The sequence below is a fragment of the Ctenopharyngodon idella genome, chromosome 8 (genome assembly GCF_019924925.1).
Source record: "Ctenopharyngodon idella isolate HZGC_01 chromosome 8, HZGC01, whole genome shotgun sequence".
Classification (NCBI taxonomy): domain Eukaryota; kingdom Metazoa; phylum Chordata; class Actinopteri; order Cypriniformes; family Xenocyprididae; genus Ctenopharyngodon; species Ctenopharyngodon idella.
The window spans coordinates 33510716-33526508 of NC_067227.1; the positions used below are offsets into that span (position 1 = coordinate 33510716).

Below are 15793 nucleotides of genomic sequence, written 5' to 3' on the forward strand. Positions count from 1 at the left end.
AACCTTTTTGTTCCTCTGAAATGTTTGACATGTTGACCTTCTTTCCCATTACTCACTCATTATTTATCACTCGCTGGATTCGTCACATGATCCTGTGATGCAGCTGTAGAGCATGACATCAGATCACACACACAGGAGACTGGGGCTAGTTGTCACAAGGCCAGGTTTTGAGTTATTAAAGCTTGTTCGCTAGCAGTGATTTTTCGAGGTCGGAATTCAAAACTTTTCTTTCTGAATTCTGTCCTCCAAACTGAATTTTTGAGCACATGTGTTTTATATGCTGTAATTTTAATATACAGTTTATTATATAGGGCTTCCTAATTGTGAAATTTATCTGAAAAGCATAAAATATAGGCTGATTAATAAGAGGTTCACATATAATGTGACAACATGCCCCTCTATGATAAAATGATCAAATAAAAATGATAAAGAGAAAGAAGTAACAATATAACATTAAATAAAGGAAGGACTGGCCAGCAGATGGCAGTATTGATCAAGTTAAGCGGGTCAGATGTAACTTATTGATTTAATTAAACCTTCTTTTCAAGTTCTGTTGACATAATTTTGATCATTACCAGGATTATTATAGTTAAAAATAAAACCATTAAAAATCATTTTTGTTACTGGAAATAGAATATTTTGAGAATAATATGAGAAATTTCAGCTAGTTGCCAAAGCAAATTTTAAAAATTTTCATTTAGTTTAAGTTGATGTACTTAAATAACTAATAAAATGACAAAAAAATTACTAAAACTAAAATGAAAAACTAAACTTCTAAATATTAAAAAATAAACTAGTGGTATCTTATTTATACTAAAATATAAATATTTCTGGGTTAGTAGATTTATTATTGTTATTATTATTATTATTATTATTATTATTAAGTTGTAGTAACTTTGATATTGTCTTGATAACTTAAAAAATGGGCAGTGGTTTTCTAGTTTCAAGCATGTTTTTTGCATAGCCTCCTGAGACGCAGGAATATAATTTTGTCCTCTGTAGTGGACATTATATTCAGGGTTTCTACAGGTTTCATCAAATCTAATTTAATGCTTTTTAATGCCTTTTTAATGCCAATTTTTAAATTTTTTAATGCCATATATATGCCGCTAAATGTCGATAGATGACGACATACGGCAATTAGAAAATTCATCATGTCATTGTTGTATTCGCATTCTGCCAAGTGTCAGCCCTTTACATGTCTGCTTCTCTGCTACCCTTTTGCTCACATAATATATTTTAATACAGCCAAATTCCCAATAAAATAGTTTCATTTATATATTTTTTCTGTTTTTGTTGTCAGACAATATGAAATGCGGCCCATTAAGATTAAATAATGTTATGGGATTGTTTTAAATATTGTTTGAAAATACAAATATGAAATGTTGGGGGGGAAATAATACTTTAAAAATTAAACTAAACCACCAGTAGGTGGCGGCAAGTGACCGTCTTAATGAGTGGGTCATTGATTGATTCATTCAAACGGCTGATTCATTCAAGAATGAGGCAGTTGTTTATGAATGGGTCATTGAATCATTGACTCAACTGATTCGTTCAAAACGCTGAATCATTCAGTAATGAAAACAAGGCTCACCCTGCATCCCAATGTGCATACTATCCACCCTATCCGCCCTAAATAGTATTGAATATTACTAATGTCACATACTATTTAGGGCGGATAGTATGCACATTGAGACGCAGGCTGAGTGTTGCGCTTTGGTTCTGCTGTGATCGTTGTTTGAAACTATTTTCGCTGATAAAATAGAACAAAAACAGTCAATGTTCCTTCTAAAATGTAAGTGGCTTGATATTAACTACTTGTTACTTGAACTGTTGTATGAAATCAGTGTCACGTTTTTAATCGTGATGGTAGCCTGTTTAGGAAAACAGCATTCTTGGTCGTGTGGTTTTGCTTACCTGTATCAAGTTATTAAAAACTCCACATTTTTAATTTTTACCGCAGTATGTTTAACTGAGTTTCTTTTTGTGTGCTTCGCTCATGTTTCCATTTCTTCTCCAGATGCTGCGCGAGCCTCAGCACAACCTTGTTATCGTCAGTACATTATACAGGCTATTATTATCCACTATCACTAAATCACTAAGTTCGAGCCCTGACACGTTAAACCAGCACTAAAATCCTGATTTATAATCGAGACGTTGTCTGACAAAATCACCATACACATAAGATTCTTCAAAACTATCTAAAAAAATTTAATGCCTGTAGAAATAAAATTTAATGCTTTTTAATGCCATTTAAGGCCTTAATTTTCACAAAATCCATTTAATGACTTTTAATGCTTTTTAATGCCCTGCGGATACCCTGTATATTTTAGTGATTTTCTCTGACATCCTACATGTCACAGTTTTAAGTCCTGTAAAGAGCACATTCAGGGATTTGCAGAGAAACCAAATTTTTAGAGGTTTCGCCATGATGACAACAACTTCTTGTTCTTTAAATATGACTGAAAATGAAAATTAGCACTCTTACGGAAATATGATAGTATTTTGTAATTATTATTTAAATCAGATTAATTTTCAAAGTGTTTGTTATAAATCAACATCTCAGGAAAATGTTGTGGGGTTTATAATCAAAATATGACTTTCTGTGAAACAGGACACTGATTTCATACATGACCTCTGTAGAGGACACCAGGACTTACAGCATGATCATTTTAGGAGACACAACAAGTGAATAGGGAAAGAAATTATATATAAATATTCCTATTAATTATTAGATATTATTATGAAAATGTTGTCAATTATTACTCCCATTATTACACTTCTTTTTTCATTGCATGTTGCTCCAAGAACACATTAATATGCAAATTAGATACATTGTATTGAACGGGAAAATCCATGTATGGCCATTTTACCCACATACTGCATAAGTAAAATGGTATATCAATTAATTCCATTCTATCTTTCATAACATAGTTGAGAATCATCTTTATACAAAGTTTGGTTAAAAACAATCCTGAAGCCTAAAAATTGATTGGTGATTAAAAAAAATCCCATTGTTTTTGCCTGTACATGTCATTTCATGTCATGTTATTTTTTAAACAACTGTGTCCACTGCAGAGGACATAGCATAACATATGAATAAAATATAATATTTAAAAAAAAAAATTTTTTTTCATTTGTTTCTTATGCTCTAAACAATATAATGACGTGAAAAAATACTAAATTCAAAAAACTTTTTTTTTCTGGGTCTCAGGAGGACAGGACTGTAAAAAATAAATGTTGAAATTAAACGTCTCGATTGCCCTGTGTTTTGTGTTTAAGGACTTTTATTTTGTTTCATGCCTCTCTTTCCTGTGTCTGTTTGTAGTTCTTTTGTTCATTGGTTCAAGTTCTGTTGATATAATTTTGATCATTACCAGGATTATTATAGTTAAATAAAACTAAAACCATTAAAAAATAATGGAATATAATAAAATAAAATATTTAGAAAACTTATTTTTATTTCAGCTAGTTGCCAAAGCAATTTTTTTTTAAATTTTCATTTAGTTTAACTTCATGCACCTACATAAAATAATAAAAAAAATAAATAAAATGACAAACACAACAAAATTACTAAAACTAAAATGGAAAAATTAAAATTCAAAATATTAAAAAACTAATGATATCTCATTTATACTAAAATAACACTGATCATTACATCAACTCAATATTGAGTGTAATTAAAACTGAAATTTCTGGGTTAGTTGATTTTTTATTATTATTATTATTATTATTATTAAGTTGTAGTAACTTCATGATATTATCTTCATAATTTAAAAAAAATGGGCAGTGGTTTTCTAGTTCTCTTTACCGCGGTACTTCCACCTACATCACGTGACCTTTCCAACATGATTACGTAATGCGTGGAGCATCACAGAGCAGTGCAAGACGAGCATTTGTGGTTAAAAAGAGTACGAATTTCAATGGTTTCTCTAGATTAGACTCTTATTCCTCGTCTGGGATCATGTAGAGCTCTTTGAAGCTGCACTGAAACTGACATTTGGACCTTCAACCCGTTGAACCCCAGTGAAGTCCACTATATGGAGAAAAATCCTGGAATGTTTTCCTCAAAAACCTTCATTTCTTTTCCACTGAAGAAAGAACGATATAAACATGAGTAAATTATCAGGAAGTTTTAATCCTGAAGTGAACTAAAGGACTTTATTGTGTTTCTTGCCTCAGTTTCCTGTGTCTGTTTGCAGTTCTTTTGATCATTGTTTTCGCTTGATTGCCGGTGTGTCTTGTTATCTTGTTATCTCATCAGCTTCTCTGATGTTTCAGTCAGTCGTTGTCTTTGCATGGATTGTCATGTTGATGTTTGCTTTGTTTCTCTCTTGTATGGATTACCTTTTGTTTCTTTAATAGTGAGTTCCAAGCCTCTCCTCTTCCCTGCATCGACCGCGACACCAAAAACCTTCTATAAGGAAAAATGATTGCATAATACTCTCATGTTTAATAGGTTATTTTTTTTCTAGTGATAAAGTATGTTTAGGAGATGTTTAATTATGGAATAAAATGATCCTCCGTACAGTCGGAGACGCAGCAGCTCGTCCACTAGAGGTCCGCTCTCTCTCTGTGACCGTCCGTCTCTGAAACACAATGATCTGAGTAAATGTCACCGCAGCTGAAAGCAGATCTGCCGTCACTTCATCTGATATCTGCTTAACTTGCTAAAGCTGGCAGCGTCTGTGTTTGTCTGTTGTTTAATCTCATCTCCATGTGACTTCAGCATCAGGCCAAGAACCAAAACAGAGCAAAAATCATCCTTCAACAGCGTCTTTTCTCTAAACTCTACAATAAGCTTAAATTTTGCTCAGTGTTTCTGTCTTGTTTTCCAGCACAAACATCTAAACATTCTTAAATCAAGATACATTTACTGGAGAAGAGAAATGACTGAAGATATTAAGTCTTGTTTACTCAAATAGAAACACAAAACCTGTGCTAAGTGATAGAAAACAAGTTGGCAAAAAGACTGAGTCCAATATTTGGTGATAATAAAGCATAACCAGAGATTTATAAGCAGTTTAAGAGGCCGAAGGATCTCAAGGGTTAATGTGGTGAAGACGTTTGCATCACACTGAGATAAGTGGGAAAGGCTCTGAGCTTACATCACATGTTTGGGTTTAATATCATCAATGCAGGTTCAAAAAACAGCCATACAGCAAAGTTTATTTTAAAACAATGACTCACGCCGCCTGTGCAGCTGTGACTGATGTCTTAAACAGCATTAGTGTCTTATATCATAATTACACGCTGCCGAGACTAAAATAGAGCTCATGCCGGTGGTTAAGACCTCGAGATCAGGACGAATCACGCCCAGAAGACATGAAATGTCACACTTGTGTGATCGGCTTTGTATCACACCCAGATTTTCCAGATACATTTGGCCTTGTGTAAAAGGGCAAGAAAATGAGCAGGTGTTAATGTGCCGTAATGTGACTGAACAATAGATGAGCTCGAGAACGCAGCTGCGCAGACGGAGGCCATCGCTGAACACAGACGTTTACATCTATTCATTTAGCAGACACTGCCCAGAGAACAGAACGTTCTGGCAAGGTTCTCTCAAAGTTCTGAACAAATGTTTTGATGTCTCAAAAAATCAGCCCAACAACGTTATGCATGGAAACGTTTTAGTTGGACGTTCATCTAACGTTTTTTAAATGTTTCTACTTGTTTCAGAACATTCAGAGAACATTCAAAAGTAACGTTCCCATAATGTTTGAAGAATGATAGAATAGAATGTTTCCCTTAACTTTCGCATAACCAAGAAAAAAAAAACATTTTTAAAAACTGGACATTTTGATAATTCGGAGAACATAAGAGAGCATAAGATCAATTTATAATGGCTCTATCGAACTGAAAGTTGCAAACGCTGATTCAAAAATACCTTGTGCACGTCAGAATTGCGTCAGAATTTATATCTCGCAATTCGGACTTTATATCTCACAATTCGGACTTTATATCACGCAGTCATGACTTTATATCACGTAATTCGGACTTTATAACTCGCAATTCGGACTTTATATCACGCAATCATGACTTTATATCACGTAATTCAGACTTTATAACTCGCAATTCGGACTTTATATCACGCAATCATGACTTTATATCACGTAATTCGGACTTTATAACTCACAATTCGGACTTTATATCACGTAATTCAGACTTTATAACTCGCAATTCAGACTTTATATCACACAATTCGGACTTCATAACTCACAATTACCTTTATTTTTTTATTTAGTGGCGGAAACAAGCTTCCATACCCATATCTTTAAATGGGGAAACATAAAATTATCCAAAGCGATTTGGCGATTGGCTCTTTTATTTAGAAGGCGGGACTTGTTCTGCCATATTGCGCATTGCACTTTCTCCTATTCATATGAGTGCACCGTCTTTGTATATCTAAAATCTTTGTTTGCATACATTGTATGTCATATGAACACATTTATGAATGGGTAAAAAATGTAGGACGGGTTTTAACTTGATTATGTATGTGGGGAATTGATTGGATGGTTGTGGTTTGCTATTGGTGGATCTCATGTGAGTGACAGGTTGCCCCGCCCTCATCATCAGAGAAGAGAAGAGATGCTGCAAGAGGGAGGAGAAGATATTCTGATTCAAGATTATGAGGAACATGAATTTATAGTAAATATTACATAAAAAAAATAAGAATTGTCAGTTTTGATTTCATGGTGACTTTAAGATTTCTGTGTTCATGGACAGACAGACGGATGTGATGTTTTCCTCTTAACGCGTAAGTGCAGATTGAGCTCCGAGACACGTGTTTTAATGTGTCTGTCACTTGATGATTAGAGGGGTTATTTTGGATGCGATGGTCCTTTACAACATATGCAAGATGCTTTCCACCTTAAAAATACATTCTTTATGTAATGGAGGCAGGCGGATATCAGGTGTGAAAACTGCCGCTGACACTGTTTGTGTGTGATAGCTGCGACCTCAGCGTCAGGAGCAAATATATTCACTGTTGTCGAGGCTGTCGATGTGAACATGATACTGTCATCAGGCGTTTGCAGTAATAAGTTCATTAGTTTGCAGCGTTTGTCCAATGATCATCCGCAGCAGGAACAGAGAAAAGCCTCCGAGATCTGAAATAAACCCGAGGAGGAGCTCAGAAGCATCATTAGAGGCGCTGATGACACTTCAGTCATACTTGAATAAAGACGCAGCGGATCTCTGAGCTCAGTCGAACACGTGTGGATGATGAAGATCTGCTGAACTGCTGATCTTGTACTTAGCAGAATCAGGTAACTACAGAGAGACCCGTGATGATTTATGTGTGTTTGATTATTTACTGTAAGCAGATGTCGTCTCTCCGCAGGAGATGAGTTCCGCTCTCATTCATGACAAACTCTTCATTAAATCATTCTGGGAGCAGAAGATCGTCAGTCACAATCACATGATAGAAGTTGAAGAAGACAGAATGAAGAAGAGCGCTCTCACAAAGTGAGTCACGCAGATCACACGCAGTTTGATCAACAAAAGCTATTATTCATGTAGACGTGATATTTTTCTTAATATAGTCATTTCTGCACATATTAAAGTGCTGGACTGAATATTATAAGACAGAATTTAAGGCAAAAACACCCAATATTCTGTTGTATTTATTCTGTTTGATTGCAACTGTATTATTCTACACCATCGAGCGGGTGTGAAGGGACATTCGGTGTGTGTTTTGAGGTGATATTTAATATCCAGAAGATTATCAAGAGTACAGCCCTCAAATTCAATAATCCATGACAGGTGTGCTAATATATTATAATAAATACTGTATTTCCCACATACAGTCAGTTTATTGATAGAATTATTAAAGATACTTTTTGAGCTTAAAATAAAAAGTGAAAATTATTAATATATCTTGCATCTAACATCAATGAAATATATACACTACAGTTCAAAAATGTGGGGTCGGTGAGATTTTATTACAGAAATTAATACTTTTATTCATCAAGGACACATTAAATTGATCAAAAGTGACATTTATAATGTTATAAAAGATTCTATTTCAAATAAATGCTGTTCTTTTAAACTTTCTATTCATCAAAGAATCCTGAAAAATAAAATGTCACAGTTTCCACAAAAATATGAACTGTTTTCAATATTGATAATAATCATAAATGTTTGAGCAGCAAATCATCATATTAGAATGATTTCTGAAGGATCATGTGACACAGGGCCAAGCGATAATAAAAAAAAATAAAGTCATCTGAAAATTAAAGTCATTATAATACGAGATTAAACTGAGAAAAAAAGTTGAAATACAATGTTGAGAATAAAATCATTAAATTTCAATAATAAAGTCGTGTTTCGAGAAAACTTGAAATAAAATGTAGAGAATAAACACACTGAACAGTGTCATGTTCATTTCATACTGACATGACAGAGTTGGATCACAGTCAAGCTAGTATATTTTAGTCTTCCTGTTTAATAACAAAGAAAAACAGCTTGAGCTAATTATAACTGAAAACGAAAACATGATTCTAAAACGCTTAATGTGAAAAACGCTTATTAAAAGATCAAATTCTGTACACACCTTATTAATAAACCGTATTATGTGCAGATAAGCATAGGCTGGACGAGTGTGTACATTTATCTTTCTGTGTACTTTATTTCATAAAGTCTGTTCTTCTGTAGAGATATAATAGAGATTGTCCTTTCTGTTTCCGTTTGCACATTTACAGTAAAAATGTGTGTTCTTCTCGAAACACGACTTTATTCTTGAAAATTTGAGTTTATTCTCAACATTTTATTTCTACTTTTTTTCTTGAAACAAAATCTAATGATTTTATTCTCAACATTTTTGATTTTTTTTTCTCAAAACATAACGACTTTATTCTTGACATTGTATTTTGACGTTTTTTTCCCGAAAACACAACTTTAGTTTTTTCTCGAAACATGTTATCAACATTTTATTTTGACATTTTTTTTCCTCAAAACACGACTTTATTCTCGAAATTTAATGATTTTATTCTCAACATTGTATTTCAACTTTATTCTCGAAATTTAACAAGTTTTTCTCGACTTTGTATTTTGACTTTTTTTCTTGAAACACGACTTTATTCTCGAAATCGAATGATTTTATTCTCAACATTTGACTTTTTTTTTTCTCGAGAAACAACTTTATTCTCGACATTGTATTTTGACTTTTTTTCTTGAAATTTAACTAGTTTTTTCTCGAAACAAGACTTTATTCTCAATTTAATGTTTATTCTCAACATTTTATTTTGACTTTTTTTCCTGAAACACAAATTTAATGAGGTTTTTTGAAACACGACTTTATTCTCAACATTTTTTTCTCAAAACACAACTTTATTTTCAAAATTTAATGATTTTATTCTCGACATTGTATTTCGACACTTTTCTCCTCAAAACACGACTTTATTCTCGAAATCTAATGTTTATTCTCAACATTGACTTTTTTCCCCGAAAAAACGTTATTCTCGAAATTTAACAAGTTTTTCTCAACATTTTATTTATTTATTTTTCCTCGAAATGTAACGAAATTCTCAAGATGGTTTTATTTTTTATTATTACTTGGCCCTAATCCTCTTCCGTACTGAAGATTGGAGTAATGATGCTGAAAATTCAGCTTTGATCACAGGAATAAATTATATTTTACTATATATTCACATAGAAAACAGCCGATTTACATTATAATAATATTTCACTGTTTTTACTGTATTTTTGATCAAGTAAACGCAGCCTTGGTGAGCAGAAGAGACTCTTCTTTACAAAAACATAAAATCCTACCGACCCCAAACTCTTGAACACTAGTGAATATGCTTGAAACAAACAAAGCTTTAGCAGTAGATGTGAACACATGATAATCCTGCAGTGCAAAAGCCTGAAAGCGTGTAACTGTGTGATTTCAGGCTGCGTGACGAGTGGCTCTTGAGACTGGAGACTCGGACGAAACATCTGAAGAATTTTGGCGACAACCCCGGGGCAAATTCAGTGACCGCATTACAGACAGATCACACTGATCCGATGCCACAATAAACACACGAGCTTCTGACTTGTGTCCGATTCTCTTTATTTCACACTCACAAACGGCAGATGGAAATATTCAGGCTACAGCGGTCGCTCCGTCCGTATCCTCTGTCAGCGGCGAACAGGTGCGCTGAAGGACGCGAGCGCTGACATTTCACAGCCTGTTACGGCCGTGTCGAAACACTGATCCTCACAAACACACCTAGACAAACGTGCTGAAAGATGCCGTCATACGAGCAGCCAATGTATTTTGAGCTCTGTCAGCGTTCATTTAAACTCAATCCATCACGAATTAACAAAAAACACCTGCTCTGTGCAGCTCCTGAAAGTGAAATATTAAAAACTAAAGAACGATCTGATGCTTGAATGAAAGTCTATCAGGTGCCAATGAAAATAAACATTTGGAGTCCAACAAAAACCATCAACGAGGAGCCAAAACGATGCCTTGAGACTTGAATCATCTACTTCTTCTTCTTCTTTCCCTTCTTCCCTCCTTCTCCCAGCTGTGATCCGGCGTCGGCTCCTCCGCTCTTCTGCGTCCGGCTCTTGAGCTTCGGGATCATCTCGGCCTGCATAAAACATCACATCTTTTCCTGAAGGCGAAGAGAGACGAGTGATGTCATTTCCTCTCATGATACGCCACATTTAAAGGCAAAACACTGTTTTTCATGCACTGATGTGCCTCAATAACTTGTCTTTTTTCAGACTAGTTGAAAGAAAACATCCCAAATACACTTATTTTATGATTTGCATCTGTAAATTTCAATCTCAATCCATATCTTTAAAGACAAAATCTCCACTTCAGCAGTTCTGGAAATGTACGCAATATTTAATGTAATCAATCAACTAGGGAAGTATTATTTACGTTGTTTTACCCTGTTCACCTGTGCTGTCTCACCTTAAAGGGGTAGTTCACCCAAAAATGAAAATTCTGTCACTTACTTGCCCTTAAGTTGTTGGTCCCCATTGACTTACATTGTATTTTTTATTTTTTTCCATACTGTGGAAGTCAATGGGGACCAACACCTGTTTGGTTCTTCAAAATATCTTCTTTGGTCTTCAGAAGAGCAAAGAAACTCTTACAGGTTTGGAACAACTTGAGAGTGAGTAAATGACAATTTTTTTTTTTTTGGGTGAACTGTCCCTTTAAGAAATGTTTTATGTGAGAGGAAAATTAATTACTAGAAGAAAACTTGTCTTGGCACAAACTTCCATCCTCGAGTTTGAGCTGAATACGGACTCGTCCTCTGAACTGGACGTCTCTGTTCCATTCCCGCGGGTACATCTTGTTCTGCGAGAGGGAGAGTGTCATGATTTCACATCAACAGGAGAATCATCATGTGTTTAACTCAAGAGCCAGACCTCCAGGAGAACGTTCAGTCCAGCGGCGGTGAGAACATCCCGGATCTCGGCACACGACGGGTTCTCCACAGCCTGAAAACAAACACACACAGATCAGACACACACACACACACACACATCATGAGCAGCTGTCAGTCACACACACCTTTTCCGCAGGGATTCTTCTTCCTTCTGCTAACGTCTTCTTACTGTTGATGTACGCTGGATATATGCACAAAAACCTGGTGATGAAAGATCAAAACAGATCAGGGCTTTTCAATCTTTTAGATCTAAAATATGATCTATCCTAAAATTTAACAGGCAGTTATATAATTTTACGTATAAATACCCCATTAATACTGTGAAAAATTGTTATAAATTTGAAAAATATTTAGTTTATTACATTATTGTGCTTTTACTCACTGTAGTTAGTATTGTAAGATGTAATTATTCATTTTAATCAAATGTATTATTTATTTTTTTAAATAAGTATTTGCTGTTTAATATTTTTACACTGCCTTTCCTATTTGTTTCTATATATAAACAAATTATTCATTTTAATAATTTATTATTTTAATCAAATGTTTAGTTATTTTTTGTTTGAATCTAACTTTATTTAAATTAACTTATTTAAATCCAATGTATTTATTATTTTAAAAAAAATTCATTTTAAAATTCTTTTTATTGTTATAAAATTTAATCAGATGTATTAACTATTTAAATCAAGTTTATTTTAAAAGTTTCTTATTTATTGCTATCATGTTTGTTTTAATTGCATGTAATAATTTATTTATTTAAAATTTTTTTATTTTAATTTACTAAATTTAATCTTTTACATATTTACAATTTTTTACATTTCTATTTTAACAAATATTTCATTTTAATAATTTATGATTTTAATCAAATTATGTAGTTATTTTTTGTTTACATCAAATTTTATTTAAATTAACTTATTTAAATCAAATGTATTCATTTATTTAAATCAAGATTAATTTATTTTAAAAATTCTTATCAAATTTAATCAGATGTATTAATTATTTAAAGTTTTATTATATATATATATATTCATTTTTTAAATAAATTTAATTTATTTTAATAAATTTACTAAGTTTAATCTTATTTTTACACTGCTTTTCATATTTGTTTCTATTTAAACAATGTTTTATTTATTTTAATAATTTATTATTTTAATCAAATGTTTTATGTAGTTATTTTTTAAATCAAATTTATTTAAATTAACTTAATCAAATGTATTCAATTCAATTCTTTTTATTATCAAATGTTTATTTCGGATGTATTATTTAATTCGAGTTTTATTTATTTATCATATGTTTTTATTTATTTTAATCATATGCATTAATAATTTATTTAAAAACATATGTATTTATTTATTTTAACTTTTATTTATTTTAATCGAGTATATTTGTTTGATTAGTTAGATTAATCTTATTTTTATTTATTTATTTTTACAAAAAAAAATTTCACACTTCTTTGTGAAACCCCAGTTTGAAAACCCTGTACTACACAATCTCATAGTAATTGTGTGGTGTGTAATGTTTATATATATATATATGACACACACACACACACACACACATTTGCCATGGCACTGAGTGATTATCATGGTATTTTCATGGTACTCCACTGAGTTTTACAGGTTAATTGTGTCACAGATGTAATCATATAAATACTGTAATGTGTGTGTGACACTGACCGCTCTTTATCCGCCGGGTTTGTCGTTAAATGCGCCATTTCTTCCGATTCTCAGCTGTTAAATCCGTGTTTGAAAAGTACACGTTTGATTACAAACGACTGGAAGTGAACCGCTGATGAGTGTCGCTTCTGTGTACACGACACATCCGGCAGTGGGCGTGTTCTTCAGCTGTTTCCGGTGCGGCGTCACTCACAGCGCCGCCTGTCGGCCCAGAGAGCGTTAGCTGCAGTTAGCATGCAGCATGTTTACTTTAAACGCGATCACAAAACTCGATAACATGTTCATAAAGATCATGAAATATGTCACAGGAAATGAAGGTGAGTAAGAGAGGAAGTGATGTTCATGTGGATGATCGTTTTACAAACATGCAGACACTATTTTCTTATTACCTTGCCTAATTGTGTCTGTGTTTACGTTATGTACATACCTATTTTATATATCATATATCAAAAAATGATCAAAAATACAGTAAAAACCGTGAGATGTTTTTGTAATTTAAAATAAATTTCATATATGTGAATATATAGTGAAGTGTAATTTATTCCTGTGAATTTTCAGCATCATTACTTCAGTCTTCAGTGTCACATGATCCTTCAGAAATCATTCTAATATGATGATTTGCTGCTCAAGAAACATTTATGATTATTATCAGTGTTGAAAACAGTTCAGATTTTTGTGGAAACTGTGATACATTTTATTTTTCAGGATTCTTTGATGAATAGAAAGTTCAGAAGAACAGCATTTATTTGAAATAGAATCTTTTGTAACATTATAAATGTCACTTTTGATCAATTTAATGCGTCCTTGATGAATAAAAGTATTAATTTGAGGTATTTAAAAAATATGAACTGTTTTCAACATTGATAATAATCATAAATGTTTCTTGAGCAGCAAATCATCATATTAGAATGATTTCTGAAGGATCATGTGACACTGAAGACTGGAGTAATGATGCTGAAAATTCACAGGAATAAATTACACTTTACTATATATTCACATATATAAAAGTTATTTTAAGTTACAAAAATATTTCACATTTTTTACTGTATTTTTGATCAAGAGACTCCTTCATAACCCCGTCAGTGACTGTGATTGTGTTGTAAGGATGTGAGTGTGTATTTCCGGCCGCCGCTGGAGGTCAGAGATGTGGTGTTCCTCACACACAGAGTCCTGCAGGAGTTTCCCAGCACAATCCTGCCTGAATTCAGACCCTGGTACCCGTCTGCGTCGGACACCCGGAAACCCATCAGACCCCAGAAACCTCCTCCTCTGATCTCCTCCGAGGAGCCGCAGGAGATCCCGCTCCGACCGGAGGAACATCAGGACGCTTCAGACGCCAGAGCCGAGAGGAAACTCGAGTCTGAACCGAAGAGGTTCAAGCGCTCGTGGTGCGTGATCACAGACAGGACTACACCGCTCAAGATCACGCACTCGTTCTCGCGGCTCTTCCGTAAGACCATTGAGAAGCACGGGCTGGATCTCCATCAGAGGGTGAAGTGGGTGGTGTGTGAGCGTAACTGCGGCGCTCTCGGCGTGGAGGAGCTCTGGCTGGAGCTGAACCGAGCCATCAGACGCTCACGACTGCCCACCTGCAACGCCAACTTCCAGAGAGCGCTGGCTCAGATCTGGCTGTACTGTGATGTCTTCTACTGCGAATACATCGGGAACTTCTTGAAGCAGGAGTTCCAGCTCTCAGGGCAGATCACACTAACTGCACATAAACTCGGAGACATAATTAAGTTATAAGTGTTTATTGAGTTTTCTGTGAATGTTATACAGTGAAACAGGGTGAAAATATATTATATTTATAATTAGCCATTAATGAATTGTTTTTATATGACATGAATTTTACACCCGTATTAAAATGTTGTGTGTGTTTCACACCTGTCTCTGTCGTGCTTGATGGAGAATCTTCATCTAAAACCTTCATGTTTACTAGTTAAACTGAAACTCACACTGATTACACTGAAATAATGATGTTCTTCCTCAGTGTTTCTGTCTTGTTTTCCAGCACAAATATCAAATATCAAGATACATTTACTGGAGAAGAGAAATGACTGAAGATATTAAGTCTTGTTTAATGAAAAAATATGTGTCAAAATATCTGCCAGTGGAGTCAGAAAAATATTCCTGTTCTCCCTTTGAATTAAGTTTATTTTTCTGACTCCATTAGCAGATATTTGTTCTTGTTTTAAGCACAAACTCACTTCATTTTGATTAATTTTTCAGTCTTAATATCTTCAGTCATTTCTCTTCTCCAGTAAATGTATCTTGATTTAAGAATGTTTAGATGTTTGTGCTGGAAAACAAGACAGAAACACTGAGGAAGAACATCATGTGTTGAAGTGCAGACCTGCTAAGTATTAAAGTGTGTGTGTGCGCATGTGTGGTTTATGAAGACACGAATGACGTGGGTACAACGTAAAGGTTATTTATGAGGTCACTTCCTACCAAATTGCTTAAAAAAACATACTAAACAGTTTTCACTGTGTGTGTGTGTGTGTGTTGCATGTCTTCCATCTGCTGATCACTCTGGTCATTTTTACAGTAAAAGCAAGTTCTTCCTACTAGATTTAACCTTTCCATCTGGTTTTCTACACCTCAGGTTCCTCATTGTTTGCGTCACACCACAGAACAGATTATTGAAATATTGCCGCATATTTTGAAAGGCTGCCGAACTTACAAGGGAATGTACAGTTGAGCTCTGAAGTTTACATTCCCCTTGTA

General features: G+C 33.9%; 3 protein-coding genes across 3 annotated transcripts; 2 read left to right on the forward strand and 1 right to left on the reverse strand.

Moving 5' to 3' along the window:
• The first annotated feature begins 6487 nt into the window (after positions 1-6487).
• LOC127517395 (protein FAM240B) lies at positions 6488-10036 on the forward strand. The gene is made up of 3 exons (XM_051902946.1): positions 6488-7268; positions 7343-7467; positions 9894-10036. Exons 2-3 carry the CDS (start codon positions 7346-7348, stop codon positions 10018-10020), a joined length of 249 nt encoding a protein of 82 aa, XP_051758906.1. The 5' UTR covers positions 6488-7268; positions 7343-7345; the 3' UTR covers positions 10021-10036.
• A 1-nt stretch (position 10037) lies between these two features.
• Positions 10038-13214, reverse strand: srp19 (signal recognition particle 19). Its single transcript, XM_051902943.1, is given in 6 exon segments — positions 10038-10580; positions 10582-10604; positions 11194-11302; positions 11374-11445; positions 11519-11594; positions 13067-13214. Coding segments are annotated over 6 exon segments (426 nt in total). The 5' UTR covers positions 13105-13214; the 3' UTR covers positions 10038-10472.
• Positions 13215-13235: 21 nt separating this feature from the next.
• Positions 13236-14947, forward strand: zgc:101664 (uncharacterized protein LOC450064 homolog). Its single transcript, XM_051902941.1, has 2 exons — positions 13236-13383; positions 14171-14947. The coding sequence occupies exons 1-2, from the start codon at positions 13366-13368 to the stop codon at positions 14810-14812; spliced, it is 660 nt and encodes a 219-aa protein (XP_051758901.1). The 5' UTR covers positions 13236-13365; the 3' UTR covers positions 14813-14947.
• Positions 14948-15793: the final 846 nt, after the last annotated feature.